Raw genomic sequence first — 25,438 nt, 5'->3', positions numbered from 1 at the left:
TTTGACTTATCAAAGACCCTGAATTTTTTTAAAGAAAATGCAGGTTTTATGACCACCGCTGCATCTAGATGAATATGGCCCAAAGTCTTATATTATTTGTAACAACTTGAAAACAAATTAATCACTCATTCAAAAAGTGTGATAGACAACATCGAAATATACACACATACAAAATAACCTAGAGATGGCACACCACCTAAACTGAGAAATAAACTCCAGATGATCCATTCTAGTCGCTTAGTGTCAAAATCTCTGCAAATGCGCGGCATGGTCGACGCCTTGGTCTAGACCCTCTGTTCGCAGCAACATGAACTTTTGGTTGTCGCAGTGAGAGGCCAATGTGTTATGGCCTGGATCCTTGCTGCCATGCATGTGGATTCTCGATTCTGGCAGCATTCGCGCCACTGTGACTTCTCCCCACTGACCGTCCATGCTCCTCGGAGTATGTGTGTGTTTTGTGCGTATTTTTTTTGAAAGTTTTTCTAAAAAAATTGAATTTCTTCCAAATTTTCTTTCAAAAAATTGAGAATTAAGAAAAATAAAACTTGGGAAACCAAAAGTTGAGAGAGCCGAAAGTTGAGAAAAGTGGAAGTGAAGAGAATGATAAAAGAGTAGAGAAAAACCATATAAATAAAAAAAGCTCCTTTCGATAGTCCAAAAAGTTCTTGTCAGAGGCAAAAAAAATAAGGCGGTCATCCACAATTTTTAGAGACAAATATGTCTCTAAGCTATGACAAGTTTTTGCCTCCACCGTGCAGTTCTTAGAGACAGCTGTGACATCTAAAACAGACACCACCAGAAGTAAAATAAGTTTGGAAGGTTTTGATTGCTATGACAAGTTTTTGCCTCCACCGTGTAAGCCCTACACATGATGCGGGGCTACGTGGTGTGCCGCTTGAATCCCTACTCGACACACGATTTCCCTACTTACAGACGGCAATTCGAGCCGATCGGCAGAGAGACGTTTGATCAATTTAGCAAAGAAGATCGTGCGTGAAAAAGCAGGCGATACGATTCCCAGGCACATCGGCTAAGCACGGCGCGCGTGTACACAGCAACATCCTTCGTACTACTAAGAGCGCTAAGATCTGTGGATTCTGCAAGAGATTTGCGAGGAACCGCCCGCTCGATCCATCGAATTCGGCTTAACCTTTTCCTTTTCTGTGTGGCCGGAGTATATACTCCAAAAGACTGGACCCGACCGACTTGACACCAACAGGGTCATGTCATGTCCATTTTGTTGCTCCACTTACATGAGCTAAAGAGGCGCCAAGATAGCTCGTATCCTGGGGAATCGGATTTGGTGGCTATGGCGGCTATGGTCTCTTGTTGTTTTTAGCTAGGTTTTGGAGGTTGCCGATGAGGCGATGAGTCGTCATCCATGCACGCCTGGACACCTGGTGCAGTGGTGCCGGTGGTGGTTTTCGCATAGACGATTGGGTATCTGACGGATGTGATCGCCGCATGTTTTCCCCGATGATTCAGCGCCACAGACTAGTCAAAATATTCGGCATAAATAAAATCATTTTGAACCAAAAGACAGAATTAACTTATCTTTTTAACGTTGAGAGGATCTCGTCTAGTTGCTTTTTTTTTAATGGAGAACCTCATTTTCATTAAAAATAAATAAATTAGAACGATACAAAGCCATGATGCATTTAACCTGACCTGGCCTAGAGAAAAGAAGAACGGGCTACGCAAGCGAACTCATTAAGCAATGGGCCATATCATAGGAATTTGATGTACTTTCGCTTATCAGTTATCAGCTTCTTTTAGCTCCTGTCCCTGCGATGAACGGCATGTTTGATCTCGCAAGATCAAGTTACCATGTGCCTCCAGGACCACCTGGTATATGTGTTAAGCTATCGAAAATCCAATCAATATCATGCGCTTCCAGGCAGTTGACTTGTTCCTGGCATTCGCTGCAGCAGCATGTCCCAATTTCATCAGGCACACATGTCAATGCAACACAACGAATTGGTCTAGCATTTCAAATCCAGAAAACCAGCCAACACCGCTGAACCAACATTGTACTATAGTACTAACTCCGATCTTAAATTGTTGTCAAAATATGACATGTATTTAGACACTTTTTATGAATAGATACATCCATATTTGGGCAAATTTGAGACAAAAATTTAGGATCGGAGGGAGTACATGACAGAGCTCATCGGTCTAGCAGTTAATAAGTCCGGAAAGAATGTCCCACAGAAAGAGCTCATGGTCGCTCACAATGCCAAACAAACGCAACCGGCATTGTTCAATCAGTTCAATATAGGCTGGACCTCTTCACAAACCTGAGTTGTCTGGGCACAACCCAAGGCCAATCACTTAATTTGGCGCCTTCGTTGAATCTTCAGGTAACCAAACTTGCCAGCACCTGGAGACGATCCGTCAAAAAGGATTGGTAGGTATCCCGTGGCTGCCTTGTACCTTTGCTGAATCTGAAAATGCCCAGGGGCAAGTTTATAATTCTCACACGCAAAGCACAACTAGTATGGCCAATGAAAAGCATGGTTCTTTTAGGAACTGGAAGTATCGGTAAAAATTGAAAGGGCAATGCCGAAGTGCGACAGGAAGGAGTGAACATTTCGGAAACTACTGATTAGCAACATGGAATGGAATCACTATAGTATATGAACTTACCTCAGCAATCTCTTTGGTGCTTTCGAGGCAGTTCTTCCCAATGACACAAACCGAACCACCAGACCCACCGCCAGTAATCTTTGCACCAAATAGACTAGGGCTTCCTTTCTCTGGCATCTTCTGGTGCTGCATTTCTTGTACTAGATTAACCAGCCTGTCGGTCCCATCAGAACCTAGACCGCATGCATTATAGCTGTAGTGGCACTGTCAAGTGTCATCGATGTGAGATGAAAAAGAGGTCAGCAGCAGACTCCAATGGATAGAGAAATGTATATTATTTTATGAGGAAAAAACGAACACCATGATAAAGTTAGTAGTGAAGAGATTCAACTTACCTGGTACATAAGTTCTCCAAGGGCTGACAATTGCTCATCTGTATTAGCTGCTGTTATCAACGCTTTGAACGTCTACATGCCAGAATACAAGTGTCAGTAGCATAATTAGCAAAACAAATTTCGTTTGTACTGCTTTTTTCTTCTTCCATAAAGGGGAATACAATGAATGATCATTGCTTTGAGAAATTTTAGCTCCTTTTTTTAGGACATTTCACACTTTTTTGCAATCTATGATACCAGAGAAAAAAAGCATCTGCTGTAATTGCAGCATATCTCTACAACTATAAAGATGTCAATTGGTGCCGGCAGTCCGTCAGCGTTCAAGAAGCACTAAATTTTGGATATTGCACAAATGTTTAGAGCATGTATGAGTGGTTTGACCTAGCACAAATGATAATATACTCTTCTTAGACATGCATGATACTTTTAAATCCACATCAATGCACGGGAATCGTGCTAGTTCCAACAAAATAACAAAATCTTCCAAACCGTTCTCATCCAAAAAAAAAAGGCAACACAGCTTTTCAGTTTCAGGAAGAAAAAAGAATAACTGTAGTGCACAAACAAACAATCTGGTGAAAATATCAAACCTCAACTCGGAAGTTTTCATATATGGGATGCCGGGTAGGTGCCTTTACACTGTAAGATCTTTTTGGATCAATTACAGTTACCATATCATTGTGGTCTCCATATTTCTCTAAAAATGCATCTCCAGTAATGATCTCTGGAATATCTTTTGAATAAACTGCTTCATATCTGAAATTCAAATTTATTATAATAAACTACTATACATGCGATGTCCAGAACAACCCTGCTTTTAGCAAATTAACTAAAGCAAGCGAGACCTGTGAGGTGGTAGGTTGCACAAATACTCGATCGCAGCTTCAGACTTCAGTAGATCCATGCCATTTTCTTTGTAATCATCAGACTGAGCAGGGGCATTTGAAGTCGTGGAAATCAAAACTAGGTTGGATGCTGCACACTTGATCATCTTTCCTCCCATGAAAGTGCCTACCCTTACAGATCCATAATCTCCCCCACCAACACTATTAACTCAAGACATGGTACAGTACTGCAATTAGATACAGTTCTTCCAACAACAGAAGTTAGGTCTCAACAAACAGAAAGCTTAGTCAGCAAAAGATTTCTACCTATGCTGTATTCCAGAGTCTAGACCCCAAAATCGCATATGAGTCGGAATAGTAACTAATTCCTTCACTTCTGCAGGCTGCAGCAAAACTGTGATTGAACAAATACAGAAGCAACATGGTTTTGACTGGAGTAAAGATTAAAAAAATATTACCGACCTGGCAAACCATTGCAAGGAGTTTGTTAGCTTCTCCACAAGCGGATGTCATTTGATCCATGACCCCACATGGAGCTCCAACAACATGATTCTCAACCTGAAAGTTTATAGCCTATCAAGGATTTGTTGTATTCTACTTAACGAGCAGACTTTTGTTAAGACCGCACCTTCTGACAAAGCAAAGCAAGATCCCTTGGCGTAATATTTAAACCTGCACGCAACAAAGATCAAGAAACTATTTAGGACATTAACAAAGCTTAGTTAAATAGATAGCAGGTTTAGATACAAAGGAAATGGAACAGGAACAGGGGATGAAGGTAGCTATGGGAATCGACAAACCATAGGCTGCTGCAATAGCAGACATCGTGGCAACCTCCACCGATGCAGAAGAAGAAACACCTTTTCCTTCTGGCACAGCAGAAGAAACCTGAAGTTTCAGGGCAAAAACTAAGTACACAACTGATTGTGTAAAACACAAAATCCTTGTCATATATGTCCAAAAGAACAAGATGAGTATGCATGTTGTGATTTGAGACAGCACCGCCTAAATAAAGTGTATGAAATCATTTCTTTTGACAAAAGGATAACTTGGCACATTAACAGAAGACAGGAATAAGCTTAGGTGCTTGCTTACCAGAATGCTCAAGCTGTCAGTAAACTGCACATCTAGCTCAGTCATCAAGACCAAAATTGTTCCAGAGACATAAGCAGCCCATCTAAGATAGGATATAGTTGCAAATATGTGAATATGATTGATCAGTTAGAATTTCTGTAGGAAATACAAGGTACTTACTTTTGTGATGGGTCCTGGGAAAAGAATTCTCTGGCTTTCTCATAGGATATTGGTTTATCACCATCCATAAAATCTGACAGGTCCATGTCAAAAGTCGGTGCACGGTTACTCAATTCAGAACCAAATGATACCTTCAAGAGAATGATATTTACATAAGATAATATGCATCATCAATTTCATTTGAGTTAAAAAGAATAACAGGGGCAAAATGGGCATTGTCGTCATATGAATAATACGCAGTGTACTAATGCCGCACATAACTAAAGAAATAGTGGTGATAAAATCTTCAAAATTGATGATAACATAAATTATCAGATCAATTTTATGTTCCGCACATACAATTTGTACCACAGGTACCACCCCTGCGTTCTCAAGCTGTCGTGCTTGTGCATGCTTCCATAGCTTCTGCTTGCTGGGATGATTTCTCTGAACAGCAACATGACAGGCTTCCCGAAGAGGCATCTACTAATTGCATCAAAACTTTCAATCAGAACTAACAAAAATATGATCCAACAAGAATAAAAATGAATTTGTTTCGAAAATTTTATTTAATTATCTGAGATACCGAGGAAAATTCATGAAAATTAATGGTTTACTGACAATATAACATATACCTATATATAAATAAAGTTCCAGGTTTTTTCACAGAACGTCAAAATTAAAAATACGCAATGAGCTAAAATAGTCTCATTATTCTAAAGGAAAAGGTTGCTGGCTTCAGGTGCAACCAATGTTAATGGCAATGGAGAATGGAGAAATCAAATATAGTATTTATAAGAGTAGAATACCATGATGTTACCCATCAAACATAAATTCAAATGCATAAATCTCATTTTCACTTGCAGTTGAGCATACCTGCAAAACAAGACTTCCTGAATAGTCAGCAATGCCACCCATGACATCTAACCGTCCAGGTGCCCTTGCAACATATATTTCCCTCTGCAAAGGAAACAAGGAAGAGAAAAGTAATTATGACAAACCAATCATTTATCAGTCATTTATTCAGCATTTCGGATGAACTTCCTTCAGTTGCCAACATAGCAACAGGCTAATTAAGTAAAGCCTCCTTCCATAGAAAGGTTCACACAGTCATATATGCGCACAAACAGGACAGAAGAGAACAAATATAACATTGAGAAAAAAAGATAACGAAATAAACACAATTATTGGCAAAATAGAAAGGATGGTCATAATGGCAAGAATGTGAAACCGAGAAAGATACACACACTATCTTAGCTAACAATTTTCCACTGAGTTGTACTTTATAAGACAACTAAACCGGCATGGCAAGTTAGCTCCACATGGTCCGTGCAAACTTAAAAAAAACGAGCTGTGGATTATTAATCGACCCGAAATATAGTATGAAAGATAGATTAGAAAGCTCAAAACAAACTTTGCAGCATACAGAAAGTTCTTTCTTTTTCCTCACATTCAGGAAGACATATTACCTAATTATACAACGACAGTAGCAGTAATATTTGTTGTATATTGTGGGATTAATTCACTAAATTTAACACAAGAGACTGCAAAACTAGTACCTCCCAGTCAAAGAGCACAGATGCAGCAATTCTCTCTCGGGATTGCATCTCAAAACTTTTTAATTCATTTCCAGTAAGTCCAGATAAGCTCTTCAAAAAGGCCATCGTATCTGTTAATCCTTGCAGGTCTCCGTGGAGTATCTCAAAGTCTTCATAGCATCTACCAGGACAGAATTTGTTACATTAGCATAAGAAATTTATCATCAGATAACTACAACATCTGAGAAAAGCAAGGGAAAACTCACGACGGTGCTTTTTCCTTTTTTTCAATGTTTGCTGAGATTGGATGAGCACCAGTTTCTGCACTGGAAAGAGAATACCAGTCAGGAATTTCTACATCTCTCCCAGGAGCCCTTTGTAGCTGATATCCTAACACTATCGCATCTTGTAATCGCCTTGCTCCATTAAACTGTAATTAAGATAGAATAGGTTGACTGGCCTCAGACTACAACATTAAAAAAGGGTTTGTGAAAAGTTGCTTACGACTCTGAAGAATCTTCTGTACAAACTAAAATCAGAAACTCAGTGTTCAACAAGTGATCATTTACTTGACAAAAAAGCAAAGGTCCTTCCACCTTCTTGAGTTTTTTCCCCCATAGGAAGCACAAAAACTAGAGAGTACGGGACGAAGACATATGCAGTTACATAGAACGAGGGGGGTACAATAGACATGTGAATACATCTCTATCATAATCACATATCAAAATAGTGTGGATCTAATTGATCAGTCAACAGTCATGTAGAATGACTCACTTTGTCAGAAACACACTTCTTTCCAATAGCAATGTCCTGAAGGACCTGAGCCGCCACCTGCATGGACAAGTATTAGCTTATTGATAAGATAAGATAATTTTTATATTTGATAATTGAAGCTGGGGTGGGGGGGGGGGGGCTCCTAGCTCGATTTTTTTTTCTGACTATGAATTCCATATGATATAGCTGATTTAGTAAACTAATGACAATTGACAGCAAAATCCAGGCAGAGCATGGCTCTTGTCTCTCTTGGCTCAGGGTGGAGCCAGGAAAAATTGTCACTGGGGTCACCATACATCACAATTCACAATGTAGTAATATCACCATAATGTGTTAAATTAATGGGGTTCATAGTTGACATGCATGAACATTTGCATCAGAAACGAGAGAAAGCATTGGTGTCAGCCGACACCAATGGCACTACTGTGGCTTGGGACCTAACTGGCTCCTCCGCGGCCCCTACGGTGCACTTCCTAGCAGCCGCTGAAGTAGCCTGAGCACTAGGCGTGGGGACACTGTTCCACTAGCACCTATTGCCTTCTTGAACCTTGAGTACAGCTCAATTTCTCATCAACCATGGGTTGCATGAGTTATTTCTGTGGATTTCCACTATGATTTTCTAGGATTAGAACTCGTGCTTGTGTATTGTGAGCTCTAAGATGATTATACTAGCCAATTGTCCCTGCTGTCTAAAACATACATTTGGCTGCATAAATAGTATTGATTCCTGACAAACTAGGATGTAATTATGGAAAAGATATTATAAAATCCTTATTGGGGAGCATGTGGTGAAATTACCTGGCCACCATTTATTGGGCCATTGTAGCTTGGTTGAAGTGTAAGAGCACGGAGCAGATAAGGTTTCCAGTGCCCACTAAGGAAATCCCTTCTAATCATCTCAATACTGTTTTGGTAGCGCTGAAACAAAGTGCAACAGAGAACAGCACATAAGCATTTTTATGACAGCTATACTTAGTTATCCGTAGCAGATGTGATCGTAAGAAATGTTTCAACCTCAAGCAAATCTCGCAAAAATGGCTCTTCGTTAAAATAATCTCTCCGAACAAACACAAATGGCAGTTTGTAGGCCAAAGCCTCACTCGCAGTTCCATATCCAATTTTTCCTATATCGTGACTGAGAGTAAGTATATGTATCTCCCAGTCACAGGAAAGGAAAATAGCAACTAGAATTACAAGTGAATAAGTAATATCATATCTTACCAAGCATGCAGTCAGATGCAGCCATAACATCTGGTGTGTAAGTATCTTTCGCAAGCTTGATAAAGTTTGGAGGAACCTCTTGGGAATCAGATGCACCACATACCTTTTACGAAGAGAGCGCTATGTTTAGTTCAGCAAGATGCACTTTAAAAAGAAATAGAACTCCTCTACAGAAAAAAAAATACCAAACATATCCATCCGTCAGGCAGCCATTCTTGCTTCAGTTTCCATCCTGCTGCCTAGGGATAATGGCACATTGATGATTTAATTCATATGTGAGCATGCTTATTTCATAAACATAAAAGCATAGAACTATTCAACACAGAACAGAAATCGCCAATTTTTCTACAAAGCATGGCATGTGAGTATATGAATACGGTGATCGCACATGTTTTTTTCTTCTCAAAAATTGTATATAGTGCACTCAAAATAGTTTTACTGAACATCACTCCTAAATTCGTTAGTTAATTGCATGTTACTTCAAATTGATCTGCCAGCATAAGTTTTGTTGAATACCACGAGCACTCCTAAAGTCTGTCTCTGATGGAGTGATCGTGTTTCACTTTACTGCAGAAAGTACCATGATCACTGAAAGAATCAGCATAAACTGGTGGGAGCGGGGGTGGTGAATGCTTACATGTTACTCCCTCCGATCCTAAACTCTTGTCGTGGTTTTAGGATCGGAGGGAGTACATTACTGAAGCAAGCACATCAAAACATCTTAATAAAATGGTAGCAAGTGAGGGGAAAAAAACCATGCATCTCAAACTCACCTGTCCCCCAAAGTTTAAAATGACCACCTTAGCATTCTCCGCTATTCCAAGGTCCTTCCTCACCTAATAGATCAAAATAAAAAGTTGCAAATTAGGAAACCGAAATGGTGCTCAAGCCTGTGGGATATCGTTCTCAGCAGAATGACACAAACCTCAGATCTAGATTTGCGCAAACCTCTTACCACAAGGGGCACATCAGTGACATCACGAAAAGCTGGCACTATGGAGTGAAAGAAACATTCAAGTTTGATGATCACTGAGAAGTCGGGCATACATATGTGCAATGAAACAAAATAAACAATTGTACATACTAGGGCAATATCCGGGTAGTCGAAGTAAGGTTTCACAATGGGAATAATCCTCCGCTATCTGTAAATATCAATGGGATAGGTTATCATTGAGCAGGTAAAAGTATTCATGAGCAAACATGCACAAACAGGGACAGTGTTAAAGGACACAGTAGCAGAGAGTTATAGCGTACAAAATTGAATCAAGAATTATTTGCAGATAATCTGAAGATCAACATGTGAACACTTTGAAACTAGAAAAAAAAGATAATATGGTGATCTGGGAAATAGTAAAAGGGAACCTGCCAAACAATAGATCGGTGATGATACCCAGCTGCCATGATGTATTCTGCGTATATGAAGTCCCAACTGCAAATTGCGCATAACGAAATAAAATGCAACATTTGATAGATTTTTTATGTCAAGTGCAAGTGCAAGTACAATATTTAATATTTGGTCAAATAACATCATCTGCAAGGTTAAGGATGGCATCTTAAAATAATACGATGTGGTAATTCCAGTGAAATTTCGATAGCATGAAAGACAAGGTAGAGCAAAGCTATGTGTATGGTGTCTGAATTTGTTTCAGGCAATGCAGCAGAAACGCAGAAGAAAAGAACAATAGCTCACCTAAAATTCCCAATGCACACCGAGCGGATCCCCACATCCGCAGCCGCCCTGCACGCCACAGGAACGACATCCGAGACCTATCCCAGAAGCAACACCACAACACTATTCACATTGTAGCCATGACACATTGCATCCCTCTTGTAACAACAGCATGTATCAATTTGACATGGACTGAATCATACGAGAGCAGAGCAGTAGTAGTAAGTACCACTAGGTCGGCCTTGACAGAGCTGAGCCACTCCGCCTCCGTCCTCAGGATCGTCTCGCGGGGCACCACGGCCGTCTGATGGTACTGCATTCCACAATCACACACCCCCTAATGAATCAGGCATGCCACAACACGCACAAAGGCAGGCCAGTAACTGCTAGCACTACCCAGTGAGGAGACGAGTTTTGGGTGTGGAACCTTCTCGAGGGAGGCGAGGGGGTCGACGGTGAGGGGGTCAGACTGGACGGCGCCGCAGTCGAGCAGGACCTTGCGGACGTGGAGGCCGGGCGAGCGCAGCTCGGCGGTGAAGACGAACTCCGGCACCGCCGTCGACACGTACACCTCGTGCCCCGCCGCGATCAGGTGCCGCACCACCTGCGATCGAGAATCCACGCCAGGGGAGTCAAATTCCGCGAGACCGACGAGTCAGGGGAGATCGTGGTGGCGGAAATGCCTGGGGAGTGAGGAGGGGAAGGGGCGGGGACCCGGACCTCGATGGCGCGGGTGGCGTGGCCGAAGCCGTGGCCGGTGAGGTAGAAGGCGAAGACCAGACGACGCGGCGGCGGCGGCGACGACGATGGCGCAACGGCGGTTGACATTGCCGTTGAGACGGCAGGGAGCTCTGGATCCATCCAACTGTGAAGGCCTGAAGGGTGGGAACTGGGAAGGATGGGCCGTCGTCGGCTGTTAAATGTGTTGCCTCTTTTCTTTAGTTTTGGAGGGACCTGGTCTACTTCGAGTGACCGAAGTCCATCCTGGCTGCGACTAGACAGTAGACAGACAGCCTGTCGATCTCTCTTTCTCTTTTGTGACCCGATTCTTCTTTTGTCATTTTGTGTACGTACTTGCGGATGATACTGAGAAAATACTGGAGACAAATACGGAGAGTAGTCTTCAGAGTTCAGACTCGAAATCGCATACTCCTTCAGTCTCGTATCAAGTGAACGTATCTATATAATTCCTCTGACCGAAATTACTTGTCGAAATATTACATGTATCTAAACGTTTTTTACACATAGATACATCCGTATTTGGACAAATTTGAGACAAGTAATACCGATCGGAAGGAGTACTAAAATACGTTTAGATAAATTTAATATCATGACGCTTCATATGGGACTGAGGGGTATAGTTTTCACTCAGCAAAATCGAATACTTTTCGTCTCTCTCATGATTTTGAACGTTTTTACTCTTCGTGGTGTTATATTTTCCTCATAATTTTTCACGTCTCAGCTACAAAACTGATCTGTTGAGCTACACAATACAATCGTTAAAACGGCTTTGCTATCGAGAAATCGCATGTTTTTTAGTTAGAAATCAGTCGACATGTTTGGCCATCGAATTTTAATCCAACGATAGCAAGTGGAAGATGAAAAAATGGAGATGGCCTTCGGATCTTAATCCAACGACCTTTGAAACATCGAGTGAGATTTAAGGCCGATTTCTTAAAAATCAGACGACTTAGAAATAGCCACGTCCTAATTAAAATTGCTACCGTGAGAAATTTATTTCTCACACGGGGTACTTGAAAATTACCAGCAATGAGCAACCTATCTCTCATTAAGGTTTAAACTTGATTTAACTCAGGAATATTATTTCCATCATTAAGAGCAATATTTAAGAAAGTGTATCTAGCAAAGTGAATGGTAATAAAAATAAAAGCTAACAGTTTCACTCCACCTTGGAAACTTGGCAACTAATGCCTTCAAAATTATTAAACTCAGCTGAATCTGGTTGTTCTTGTCCTTCAAAATTGTGCTTGTGAACAGACTGTAAAATTCACAGCATAATAACATCTTTAGCATATCCCTTACATTGCCCCAATCCTGAGTTTTTTCGGCTAAAACCATAGAATAGCGGTTATTTTAAGGATTGGGGCAATATAACAGCTTTTCGGTTAACCTTATATGTGTTTTTTAAGAGTCTGCTTTTAAGGGATCTTCTAGAGAAAAGTTTGGCATTTTTCCGAAAAACTGCACTGAACAGATCCCTAAAAAAGTTATGCGGTAAACCCTAAAAACGTGTTCCCCGCACGATATGTGTACCGCATAGGGGACGTTTTATGGACCGCGTTCATTTCCCCCGCCGTCAACGCGTCCAGTTGGAGGCGTCATGGAAGCGCGGCGCCCCACGGTGGCTTTGATGGGCCAGCCTCGAACACGGGCTTCTCAAGGTCCTCACCTGTTGCCGCGAGGAGGAAGAGCTCCGTGCCGCCGCCGAGGCCCGGCGAAATCAAAACCGTAAAACCATTTTTAGGTAAACCATATAAGCGCTTTAAATCCATTAGATATGCTCTAAGAACGGTGCAACGATTACTTCTAGCTGTATGGTCATGTAATTCTGCACAAGAGAGACGAATTGCAGCACAATAGGAGTGTACGTACTTGTTGGTCTGATCAGGTAATTAGGGTCAGCTCCAACTTTACTCAGTTAAAGCACCAGCAGTCCTACCATATAGTATAGTACAAGGAACACCATATAGTACAAGCAAAAGATTCTGCTCTCATACCAGCTGCGAGCAGATTACTGGGATACTACAGCCTGTTGGCATTGCCTAGAGCATCATACTTATATACTCCCTCACTCCGGCAATAAGTGACTTGGATTTGTATAAACTTATTTCTGGACAGAGGGAGTACATAACCAAAATTTGATGCCTTAGGCGCCTGATCAACCACATCCATCCTGGGACTCCTCAATCCGATGTTTGTTGAGGACAAAATGAAACCTTACCTTCAAGCATAAAGCTACTGCCTCAGAGTTCAGAGTAGCACATGTTCGATGTCGCTTGGGGGCCCTCCAGGTTGATCTTTGAGTGACCAACTGGATGAGGCCGTTGGATGCTCGATTGATGGAGACGGGACTTGCTTCAGAGTTCTCTTCTTGGGAGCGGTTGATGGCGACAACGCTTGCTTTAGAGTTCTCTTGGGGAAGCTTGATGGGGACAATGTGTATCTCGGAGTTCGCTTCTTGGTGTGCACAGCTGGTGATTTAAACCACCCGGGCTGGTCGAGGTTGGTGGGGTTTAAAGCTGACGTTGGCTGGTCGAGGTCAAGGTCGAATGGATTTGAAGCTGAAGTGCCCAGTTTAAGAAGTTCCTTGCGAGTAGGAGGCGCTGCCCAACACAACGGATTTGCTGAACAAAGAGTGGCAACATGTAGTGTCATACATTATGCCACAAAAATAGCTAGGCTAGCTTGACACAAACAGCAATGGAATAGTCTGGGGAAATAAATTGCATGTAGTAAATAAGATAGCACTAAACAGCATTGTAGATGTTACTATTACTAATGCCAATAGTGAACTGAAACCACAATAAATGGCATAATGCAAGTGGCACGACTTCTACGTTGCTCATTTGACAGCACTCCTTTGAAAATACATATTTGTACTACACATGATGCAAAAGACATCTCTCACTGTAACATTTGCACAATAATACCTGATTGAAAGCTTGCACTATCTAACAGGTGGGTAATCACAAGAAGCTACACTATTTTTCCTTTCGAGGAAGAAGCTACACTATGAAAAGATAAGAGCAGAAAGAACTAACAAAAATATAGAGCAAAAGGGCTAACCGCAAGAAGCTACACTATGAAAAGATAGAGCAGAAAGAACTAATGAAAATATAGAGAAAAGGGCTAATTGCAAGAAGCTACACTATGCAACAGTTCAGCAAAACTTGGGACTTGTTCAACATACCTTCAACCACCTCCGGAAGCTCTGGTAGTCCATGAGCTGCATGTGTACGCTTCTTGACATAGTCTTCTTGCAGAGGTTTGGGGATAGCAAAAGAAAACTGAGATAAACTAGCCCCTTGCTGAATGTAGTGTGGGTTCTCTGCCAAATACCTGAAATATCAAAATAATGATCACATCACTTAATGCGAAAACTTTCCATAGTTCTGCTCTTTAGTACTATATCAACTGGGTGCCATAAGTAAGAGGTACTCCCACCATTCGGAAATATAAGATGTTCTAGCTTTGTCCTAAGTCAAACTTCTTAAACTTTGACCAAGTTTATAGAACAATTTATCGGCATCTACAACCCAAATTAGATTTATTAATTCCATCATGATACATATCTTCATACTATACTTATTTGACATTGTAGAAATTTATATATTTTCTGTAGATTTTTTTAAAAGTTTGGCTTAGGGCAAAGCTAGAACATCTTATATTTTGGAATGGAGGTAGTAGTTGCTAAAACAAAATAAGAATTGATTAGCATACCTCCCAATTTCAACCAATGACCTTAACTTCTTTCCAGATGGAGAAGTGTAATACCTGGGAAAGAGAAAAATAATTCAAATATTAAAGTCAAGCATCATGGATGTCCTACAGGCATGCATGATTGCAATTTCGAACTCATGGAAAAAACAGTAACATACACATCTGCAAATTTGCTGGAACCCTCCCCCCTGATTCTGACGTCCCTATCCCAGCCAGGAGGAGGTTGGGCAATGCTTGGCTTATCAATTGCCCACACCCGACTTCCATCTTGTGACATATCTTCTGGGTCATTACATGATAAAACGCGGTTCCACTCACAAGCCCTTGCACACACAAAAAGTTCCTCACAGATAGTCTCACGTAGCTCTTCATATTTTTCCTTTGTTGGAACGATCCTCCACTTGAAACAGTCAGCACACTGCACAGTATAAGCACCGATAGAAGGTAAAATTGAGGCATGTCCATATCTTGCCTTTGGGAATCTTTGCTGCAGTGGACTGGATTGATGTATAGGCTCAGTAACTTCAACCCCTTCCTTATCCTGTGCGATCTCGGCATTGTAAAGGACAAGCTGCTTTGAATCATCATCATCATCGATGATTTGTACTTCAACATCATCCGATAACTTACGGAGCTTCTTCTTTGAAGGCTGAGACTTGCGAGAATGAACTAAACTAGTCTCAGGGTTATGATCTCGAAAAGTCATCATGAGCTAACAGTCTTTACCTATAAGAATGATCACAAGGTTCAATAAATATTCAGTATGCTTATCCCCTACTGTACCCTGAAAAAAAAGCAGGAGCATGGTAACGACTAAAAAGTGCATTGCAAGAAAGCCGTGTTACTGATGACTCCTAAATTACAAATTTCAAACTTAGAACTTAAAATTCACCACCATGAAAAACAAAGACCTGGAACTCCAGGCATGTTTGTGGTAGGATTACAGTTACCTGTGAATGAATCACAATGGATGCTGTGCTCAAAAGGTGAACTCGACCAAATTAACATGATTCCACTATAGTTGTAAGATGCAGGTAGAATTCAGTAATATGAATCATGAAACGAGATGCTGAGTACAAAAGATATTGCACATTTCAATTGACAAACACTAAACAAAGGCGATGTTGATATATCTGAACCTTGAAGCAGCAGAGAAAAAATACAGAGTAACAGCAAATGCCATTTTATTCTACCTATCATCCATGTGCCACAAATTGCTAAGACTATCAAGTGGCATGATGTTGATTGTGCCTAGGCACCAAGATCTACATCGCTTGTCTATCACCCAATTGCTCATACATGCACGACAACATACAAAACTGTCCTAATGCGTACAGTGTTGCAAAAATGCAGAATTAAGGAAAATGCTAAAGACGATAGTCTGTACTAAAGCTCAGGAAGTGTGTACCCGGCTAACCACGACCAAATAGTTTCCTACTCCCTCCGTTTCATAATTCTTGTCTCAAATTTGCTCAGAAATGGATGTATCTGTTCCTAAAAAGTGTCTAGATACATGTAAGATTTTGACAAGAATTATGGAACGGAGGGAGTAGATGCTACTAATTCACACAAAACCGTTCACCAAAACAACCGCACTGAATGGCCATTGAGCACCACAAGTGGCCAACACCCAATTAGTTTCCCTGAATCACAAACTACAAAGGCGGAACAGCAAACCACCAAAACAAACAAGATAACACTGCATCATCAAGACCCTGATCCAGGGCGAAGCCGCCGCACAAGTTACAAGAACACATGCTCTCTAAATCGTCGGATTATTAAATCATCACAGGAAAATACCATCTCAAAATCACGGCCTCGCTGCAGAGGCTGGATGAAGGATGATGAACAAAGGATCTTCCATACAAAAAAATTAAAATAAATCACGGCTTCGTCGGCGCGACATTTTTAGTTACTACCAATGACAGACAAGCTACTGGCTAGAGTGAAGACAAGTGCAGGATTTTTTTAGGACTTAGGAGCGCATGTACCTAATCCACAAAGAACAACATGACGCCAACCTAGCTTCAAAAGGACAGGAACCAAATCTATAAGGCTAAAAACCCGCAAACACAGGAAACCCCACTAGGCAGCACCAAAACGGGACGAACTGGGCGGTTCCAGAAATTAACCAACACAAACCGAATCCACCCAATAAACGAAAACAAAACGCAGAAAGTAAACAGCGATCTTCCTTCGACAAGCCGCAAGCTGGAGTTGCGATCGTCTCTACTCTATATTCGATTTTTTTACAGGAAAAGAAATTAGGGACCTAGAAACAAATCGGCGTTCATCCCTCGCCGTCCAGCCGGCCGGCCGGCCGGGAGTAACGCGATCAAGGGAAGAAGGAGCTGAACGGAAGGGGTCGATGGGAGGTACTGACGTGAGGGTGGAGAGGGAATGCCGCCGCCGGGGGCTCCAAGAGGGAGGCGGAGGGAGGGAGTGGGTTGCTTTCTGCTGAGCCCGTTGGTTCTCTCTCTCCACTGTCTCTGTGCAGGAGGAAGCCAGTGAGGGGACTCTGGGCGATCAAAGAGGTGGGCAGGCGTGCCGTGGCTTCAACGTGGGGTCCAGACTCCGGACTCTTCGATGCGAAGGCAAGGTATTTCGGTTTGTTTTACTCCCTCCATTTTACTGTACTGGAATACTGGATATAAAAAATGTAAACCGCATTTATTTCGTTTATCAGTTGTACAACGACTCCGAGGAAAACGTGCGTGTGAATGTAAACAATTTTATACAAATCCACAATACTACGAGAAAACGTGCGTGTGAATGTAAACAATTTTACAAATCCACGACGCTCCGAGGAAGACGTGCGCATGAATGTAAACAATTTTATACAAATCCACGACGCCATGAGAAAACGTGCGTGTGAATGTAAACAATTTTACAAATCCACGACGCTCCGAGAAAAAGTGAATGTAAACAATTTTATATAAATCCACATCACTTATTTTGGACGGAGAGAAGATACATACAAATACATGTCACTTATTTTGAGAGGAGAAGGTATAAAATATAAATCACATTTATTTCGTTTCACATGTATCGCTCCAAACGAAAGAAGGAAGAAAGAAATGTGTGTCCCACTCACGAGTGACTGCCAGTGAGATAACAGAGTGGTGGGGACTGAGCCCGCATTACAAATGACCAGTGAGATGCAAGTCACTGGGGTGGGACAAATATATAAAAATACATTAACAAGTGATGGAAGAGATAGAAATAGAAAGGAGTTGGGATGCGGCAACTAAATAACTAATGTCTTACTCATGCATGAGGGAATTCGTCCCGAACATTGCGAAGCTTCATGTGCTTCCAGCAGCAACACGGAGCTCTCGAAATGAACCGCCTGATACGAACGACCGTAAAGTAGGCACTCCTGTATATTACTCTCCCTTCTGTTTATTGTATGCCCACAATACACGATCGTATGGAATAGCCGTAAGGAACATGGTAGTTATAAATAAAAAATTCATCACGAACCACGCGGAGGTCCGCATCATCGCTCGCTGCCGGAGGTCCGATGATGACGAGCAGCTCAGCAGACAGCGAGGAGGACTGAGCTAGCGAGCTTCGTCATCTCCTCTGCTGCGTCGTAGTATTTTTCCTATAAGTATGTTCGAATTTCGTCTGTCCGTCTATCTATTCAAATTCAGTTCGACTTCTGTCTATATCTGTTCGAATTCCGTCTGTCTGGCACATGTTCGAATTCTAGTGCCAACTGTTTTTTTAAAATTTAGGTGCTGAATTTAAGGTATCTGTTCCGTCCGAGTAAAATCGGTACCGTAAAATCTGTTTTAGGCAGACCGCAAACGCGTTCTACGGATTGTCAATGTTCTGGACATCTGGAACCTGTTGCGGTGAGGATCTTCAATTGAAGATGAATTCGAACCTGCAAGTTCCCCCAAACCTTTCTCCTCTTTATGTCTTCTTCATCCCTTATTTTTTTCGTTGGTGCCTGATTCAGCCTACGAAGAACCAGAGCAGCAGAGTCTCTTCTCCCTGCTTCCAGCTTCATGCTTTCTCTTCAGTGGTGGCAAAGCAGACTAGGCACACACCGATTCTTGGTGGCTCAGGCAGGAGGCAGCAGCAGCAGTGGCGCGGGAGGCGTGCTCATGCGTCGGGTAACCTCGGGGGCGGCGCAAACCCTAGATGGCTGGCGGCTGGCGGCTGGCGGAGGATGTTGGGAGGTTACGGCCAAAGAAGTATTCTTTTTATTTATTTTCTTTTTTTATGCGATTCTGTTTGCAAGCCGCACCCAGGTTTTTCCATTTTATTTTATTTATTTTCTTTAATAAAAACCAAGTAAAAAGGTGCTTAGACCTATTAATCCGGGTTCTGACATTCACAAAGTTATAGTCATTTTCGACTAACCTGAGGAAACGAATCCAACCATTATCTTGAATTTTCCATACGACTTACGGTTAAAAAGGTAAAAAGATCAACTCAGTCCATCTTAAAAGTAAACTTTATAAATTCTGAGGTATTATACATGCCGTCCTTTCGGGGCAGCGAGGTTAGGGCTTCTTGCCATGTGTGCGTGCCATCGAAATAAATGTACAATGATTGATAAGACCGCCTTATCTTAGATGTTCCACGTCAATTAGACAAGACAACAAAACATGTTGTGCAATAGGTTATTTTTTAGTGTTCTATCTTAGAATTAATGTTTAGATGAATAAATTAACTAAATAAATGATAAGAAAAGGTGAAATTTAGTACAATGATAAATTTGACTTATCTTTATTTTATCGTTCTTGTGAAGAGATCATCTTTTAATTAAAAGAAGGCTTATGCCTTTTCTTCGTTCTCACTCTTCCACATCATATTTTATCCTATGCGGCATCGCTAAGAAAAGACTGTCGTCACCCATTGTACACGCCCTTAAGGGCACTTGCACGAGGAACCGGCGACAATGGCACTTCATCGGCTCATTTTGGCGGCGGCAGTCGTCTGGTGGTGGTGCAGGAGTCTCGATGTAATTATTGTTATTATTTAGGTGTTTTGTACTTCGAATTAAGGAACCTTAATAATGGAAATAGTAAATTATATTTCATACATTGAGTCTGTAGAGAGGGTCGAAATTGAGCATTCACATCTTAATCCCTCCCTGAAATCAGCACCCTGGACTTAATTACTGTTTCTGGTCATTACTGACCCTAAGAACATATACAAATAGCCATTGCTGTTGCTGGTGTGACCACGGTAAAAACTGGTTTATTGACTACCTATTGCTAGGTGAATTATGTGTGGGATCCGCTGAACCACAAACCCAACCAGACGTTGAATGTGGGATTTCGTTTTCAAACACACACCGATTCGGATAGCCACCATACTTTTTTGAGCAATGGGGCCTTACATTGAGAGTGTGGCAAGACAAATTGGCGCCAACCAATGTGACTAGCTAGGCTTAACCATGGCCTACTTCTTCCGTCCGGATTTATAAAGCCTACACAGAATTTTATGTCGAACATTGACCGGAAATTACATTAGTAGTATGAGATTGTGGGGGCACAAAAATAATATTGTTGGATTCGTATCTAGAAACACTTTCAAATTATATACTTCCTCAGATTCATAAAAGTGTCCAAGAGTATATACGTTACTGTACTAAATATTATTTATATAATTGTTGATCAAAGTTTGGCATAAAATTCCGCGTATACCGTACAATCTTGCTCTACGCGGATGATGCCATTCAATCTTTAAAGCGATTTTTTTTTGTTAGTAAGTTTGTTTCGGAACTACTCCTACGTGCCGTAACGTGCGGTATGAAAACTAGCGCACACCGGGCTAATTTTGGTCTCGATTTGCCCTGGTTGGCTGGTTGCACGGCTGAGCCCACGTCCCACACTCCCACTCTCCGCCGTGCGCCACCCCTATAAAACCTGCGCAAAAGACGTTACGTGAATCCAGCCAAGCCCAGCCCGCGGAGGAGGCAGCCAGTTAAAAATCTCACGCTATCGCACGAGTACACGACGCACGACAGCGTCGACAGGGGAAAAAAAAGAGAAAGAAGGAGACGGCGCCAGGCGCCAGCCGCCCACCAATCTTTTCTTCATTCTTGTGTCTCGTCCTCCCGCCCGCCTCCAAACCCGAAATCCCGAACCCTAACCTCCCAGATCTCTCCCCGAGCCGGCGAGCCCAACCGCCCCACCATGCGGATCCGCAGGTACGCCTCCCGCATCCTCGGCCTCACCCACACCTCCGTGGCGCCGGAACCGACTCCTCTAGTCGAGGAGCTCCCGCTCCCGCAACCGCCGCCGCGGCTGCCCCCCGCCGCCTGCGAACCCCACGCCTGGAGCTGGAGCACTGGCTTCACGTACCCTACTGCCTCCGCGGAGACTTGTGAGCTGAGCCGCTCGCCGTGGGACCTCATCAGCGAGCTCCACTGCTTCGATCCCCAGGTCAGTGCCCCGTCTCCTTCCCTCCTCTCTCCGTGCTATCGCGTTTGCTCTGTTCTGGGGGAAGGTTCGCGTCTCGGCTTGCTTGAATTGGGTGGTTCAATTGGGTCGTTGCTGCTTGGCCCCGTGCATGTTGCTAGGGAGACTAGGGTATGTTGCCTGCTAGTATTTGGAATGGGTCAGTAGTGGGATGTTTTGCAAGGGAGCCCGCTTTGCGGCGAGCTAATTTGCTAGCTTCGCTCGTGGTAATTTGAGGGTGGCGGCGCGGCAGTCCGCCGGAATGGCTGCGAGGACGAACCCTAGATCCGTGCCCCCATTTTGGTACTGTGGCTGACGACTGGGGGGGGGGGGGGTCGTTTGTGCGAGCTGCTGTTCTGATTAACTTTTATTTGCGATTGATTAGGAGAAGAAACACGTGGAGAGCTACTTCGTCCATGTCATCGGCCGGGCGAGCTGGCTGTTCCCGACCTGCTTGCCGGCAGCCACCTCCGTCGAGGAGAACAAGCCAGCCATTGCAGTAGTCAACGGGGTCAGCGTCCAGCCAGGCTATGAGGTTGCGAAGAAGCTGCCTGTGAAGAACAAAGTGGGGAGGGAGAGCAAGCCTAAACGCAAGGTAGAAGCTAAGAAAGATGGCCATGGCGGTTCTGTCGGAGTAGCACAAGGTTTGACGTGCAAGGAAAGCGATGGCAAGAGCTGGTTCTGTGGACGGCCGGTGTGCCAGCCCAACTCCAAGAAACGCAGGAGGAAGTCAGCGGACGCAGGCGAGGGGTTCTACTACTACGCGGGGTTCGGCCCTTTCCGCACCAAGAAGAGGCATTGCGGAACCAGCAGCAGGACGCACGAATCTGCAGCCGCAGAACAAGATCAAGAGGAGGCACCGGCGCCGCAAGACGTTATGCCCGAGTCTGCACGTGCAGAGCAAGCTGAGGATCCACTGGAAGACATCACGCACGAACCTGCACCTCCGGAACAAAAACAGGATCTGCCGGAAAACACCACGCTCGAACAACCTGCACCTGCTCCGGAACAAGAACAGTTGGCATTGCCGGAAGACGACTGCGCTGCTCCTATCGGAGAACAAGCTCAAGCTGATGACGCTCACCGCCATCAGGCGGCAGCCCAGCTTGACCGGTCTAGACGTGAAGATATAGCCGGGATTGCAGGCATCGACGAGGAGAGCAGCAGTGACAACGCGTATTGTTACAGTGGCAAGGGTAAAACCCGAGTCATCGGTGTCAACGGTGAAAGCAAGAGGAAGGGCCCATGGAAAAAGCGGTGGAGGAAGCCCATTAAGGCCCGGTCGCTCAAGTCCTTGATGTACGTAAGCGCACACGGACTGCCTTGACTGAAGTCACGACACGCTCAAAAAGAAAACGAAAAAAAAGAAAACGAGAAAAGTTGTCGCTACGGCCGATTGATTAAAGGTGAGTTCACGAGACCAGTTATGACTTTGATGAGGTCCTAGTTGTGGGGCACGTAGGAGAGCCGGATATCCAATTAGGAAGCTCATAATGTTGCTAGGTCTGTTATTTCTTCATCGTTTTCGGACGTCAGTTGAGGGCGCTTGTGCCCCCTGACGGTGTACCTCTAAACATCATGAGTTAATAAAGTTCTGTTTACCCTAGAAAAGAACATGCGCTTCTAGCTTTTGATACGGTCTTAACCAACAATATTGATCATTAGTTTCCATATGAATATACTTGTAGAATATTTCAATTACTTGTATGACGAAAAACAATGAATTAAAATTGTACAACTTCTATTTTAACAATCTAGTTCTTTTGTAAATTACCATTTAAAGTTAAAAATAGACCATGAATTTTAGAACGTTCGTCTTTTTTAACCGATGAAGTACTATTGTCTAAATGCACGGCTAGATATTATATCGGTTTGGCTATAGAGTAGTTGCTTGATTTTTAGTTACAGCTCGTTTGGCACCCATCATTTGAAGCTAGAATTGTGGAATTCATTTTGAATTCTAGAAACTAACTTGTTTGGTTGGCACGGAATTAGCTACATGAATTCAATTTGCAATTCCATGGAATCACAATACAGCTAACCTCAATTCCTTTCTACAAGCCATCATATGCTTAATATCTCTATCTTGAAAACAAAATCGAGTCATATGCTTAAGACACATACTTTAGTTGAGTTATTCTAGGATAAGAAATACTCCCCCCATTCCTAAATATAGTCCTAAGTCAAAATTTTAAGGACTGGACTACGTGGCTGCCGTACGGCAGATAGCGTACGTACCGCACCTTTCCCGCCAAGTTAAGCCCGATCCTTTCCCTCGCGAGTCCGAGCGCGCGAGGCGAGCCCGAGTGGTTTTTCCCGTGAACCTGTCCCGCGAGCGGTCTCCACCGCCGGCCATTTTTCCGCAGCAAGTCCATCTTCACCTTTCATGAGTAAACTCACACTGCTATACTAATGCATGCATGTACCATTCATATTTGGAGATTTAAAATGTTTTAACTCTTTAATGACACATCTGATTGATGATCCGCTTTTACCATTAGATTTGTCTTGATGACGGCTTCAAAACTAGATCCACATTGGATATGTTTTGGTAACTTTTTTGGAGCTCAGAAGTTACCAACCACTAATATGAGAGTTACCAGACCTAATCACAGGTAGTTACTGGCTTAAAAAACTAGATGATACCTTGAACACGTAGGTAACTTGGATGGGTTGGTAAGTACCATGTTACATTTTATCTGAACAACCATGTATACCTAAAATACTTTCATTTCAACAATTTTTGCTCGAACTCAGAAATTACCAACCCAAAATAACTCCTGAGTTACCATACCGTTGACAGCTAGTTACCGGGTTATATCTTATCTGATCAGTCATGCACACCTAATTGAGTAACTGTCGTACATCAGTTAGCATATATAGCTACCGTACGCCCTAACCCATCCCCGCTTCTTTACCTGCGAGCCCGGGGTGAGCTCAAGCCGTTTTTTCCGCGAGATCGAGTCCACAGCAAAGAATGAGTTGTTACTTGCATGCATGCAAATGAAGTGATAGAGGGGCTCTACGACATGAGCACTAGTGCATTAAATGCTAAAATGAAAAGTTTTAAAAAGTTATGTAGCTCAAACCGAATGCCCGATATACAATCCGTTTTCACCTTTGACTTCATATTGACGAGAGCTTCAAAACAAGATCCATGTTGGCTATGTTTTGACGACTTCTCGTTTGAGCTTAAAAGTTACCAACCATAAGCACGTGAGTTACCAGATCTATTCACAGTTAGTTATCGGCTTAAAACTATACTCACTAGGGGTGTTTCAACGTTTTTTTAGAGCTCTGAAGTTACCAGCCAGAAATAAGTGGGTTATCGATCTATTCACAATTGGTTGGATGCTACTCCCTCTGATCCTAAATTCTTGACTCAAATTTGTCCAAATATGGATGTATTTATTCTTAAAAAGCGTCTAGATACATGTAATATTTCAACAACAATTTAGGATCGAAGGGAGTAGATATATATAGACTTGTTTGGGGCTACTTTTTTCAAGCTTAAAAGTTACCGGCTAAATACTGTGTAAGTTATCGGGCCATATATGATTGGTTTCAACTCTAAATCTAACTAGACATGTTTTTCTTACTTCTTTTGAGTTTAAAAGTCACCGGTCCAATACTATGTAAGTTACCGTACTATTCGTAAATAGTTATCGGCTTGGAAATATAGCTATTCTCACTTAGCAAGTTTCCCAAGACTATTTTTTGAATTTAGAAGTTATCAACCAGTAACAATATGAGTTACCTGATGATTAAAAAATAGTTATCAACTTCAAAAACTAGACCTCAGTAGACCTCAATTGGTTATGGTTATGTTTTGACGAAATTTGCTTAAGCTTGAAAGTTACCAGACCACTGATACATGAGTTACCAATTACAAAACTATCTCTCAATTGGATATATTTTGGAAACTCTTTTTACAAGCTCAAAAGTTATTGACCGATAAGATGTGAGTTACCGGACTAGACTATTCACAAGTAGTAGCTTCAACAGTAGATAAACCTTGTGTACGTTTGGTGAATCCTATGTTGGGAACAATAACTACGACAACTTGGTAACTACAACAGTGACACGGTGATAATTGTAAGATGGTCACCACGTAACTATATCGGTATCATGGTGGTAATTATAACATGATTGGTAGCTATGCCAGTGATATGATGGCATGGTAACTTTAACCTAAACAACAAGGTAACTCCAACTATGCTACGTTGGTAATAGTACCATCCGCTGATGGGTAACTACATACCTGGTATAGTGATAACTATAACCAAATAGTTGG

General features: G+C 42.4%; 3 protein-coding genes across 3 annotated transcripts; 1 reads left to right on the top strand and 2 right to left on the bottom strand.

Annotated features, from left to right (window-relative positions):
- Positions 1 to 1,963: 1,963 nt before the first annotated feature.
- Positions 1,964 to 11,171, bottom strand: LOC100825162 (L-arabinokinase). Its single transcript, XM_003560471.3, has 28 exons — positions 10,982 to 11,171; positions 10,689 to 10,865; positions 10,491 to 10,574; positions 10,283 to 10,359; positions 9,955 to 10,021; positions 9,677 to 9,734; positions 9,518 to 9,585; positions 9,366 to 9,428; positions 8,778 to 8,831; positions 8,593 to 8,695; positions 8,386 to 8,495; positions 8,170 to 8,289; positions 7,372 to 7,428; positions 6,864 to 7,027; positions 6,619 to 6,778; positions 5,936 to 6,019; positions 5,420 to 5,542; positions 5,081 to 5,211; positions 4,922 to 5,003; positions 4,627 to 4,714; positions 4,455 to 4,498; positions 4,289 to 4,384; positions 4,133 to 4,209; positions 3,827 to 4,027; positions 3,572 to 3,737; positions 2,982 to 3,053; positions 2,647 to 2,850; positions 1,964 to 2,444 (listed from the first exon to the last, which is right to left on the bottom strand). The coding sequence occupies exons 1-28, from the start codon at positions 11,120 to 11,122 to the stop codon at positions 2,328 to 2,330; spliced, it is 2,988 nt and encodes a 995-aa protein (XP_003560519.2). The 5' UTR covers positions 11,123 to 11,171; the 3' UTR covers positions 1,964 to 2,327.
- Positions 11,172 to 12,848: 1,677 nt separating this feature from the next.
- Positions 12,849 to 17,257, bottom strand: LOC100821791 (methyl-CpG-binding domain-containing protein 2). Its single transcript, XM_003563470.4, has 5 exons — positions 17,106 to 17,257; positions 14,881 to 15,448; positions 14,723 to 14,776; positions 14,193 to 14,341; positions 12,849 to 13,626 (listed from the first exon to the last, which is right to left on the bottom strand). The coding sequence occupies exons 2-5, from the start codon at positions 15,429 to 15,431 to the stop codon at positions 13,253 to 13,255; spliced, it is 1,128 nt and encodes a 375-aa protein (XP_003563518.1). The 5' UTR covers positions 15,432 to 15,448; positions 17,106 to 17,257; the 3' UTR covers positions 12,849 to 13,252.
- Positions 17,258 to 20,650: 3,393 nt separating this feature from the next.
- On the top strand, positions 20,651 to 22,752 carry LOC100824862. The gene is made up of 2 exons (XM_010229128.3): positions 20,651 to 21,129; positions 21,530 to 22,752. Exons 1-2 carry the CDS (start codon positions 20,881 to 20,883, stop codon positions 22,469 to 22,471), a joined length of 1,191 nt encoding a protein of 396 aa, XP_010227430.1. The 5' UTR covers positions 20,651 to 20,880; the 3' UTR covers positions 22,472 to 22,752.
- The last annotated feature ends 2,686 nt before the right edge of the window (positions 22,753 to 25,438 follow it).

Source organism: Brachypodium distachyon, chromosome 1 (assembly GCF_000005505.3).
Source record: "Brachypodium distachyon strain Bd21 chromosome 1, Brachypodium_distachyon_v3.0, whole genome shotgun sequence".
NCBI lineage: Eukaryota > Viridiplantae > Streptophyta > Magnoliopsida > Poales > Poaceae > Brachypodium > Brachypodium distachyon.
The sequence above is the reverse complement of the archived record's forward strand: the minus strand, read 5'-3'. Positions and strand labels throughout refer to the sequence as shown.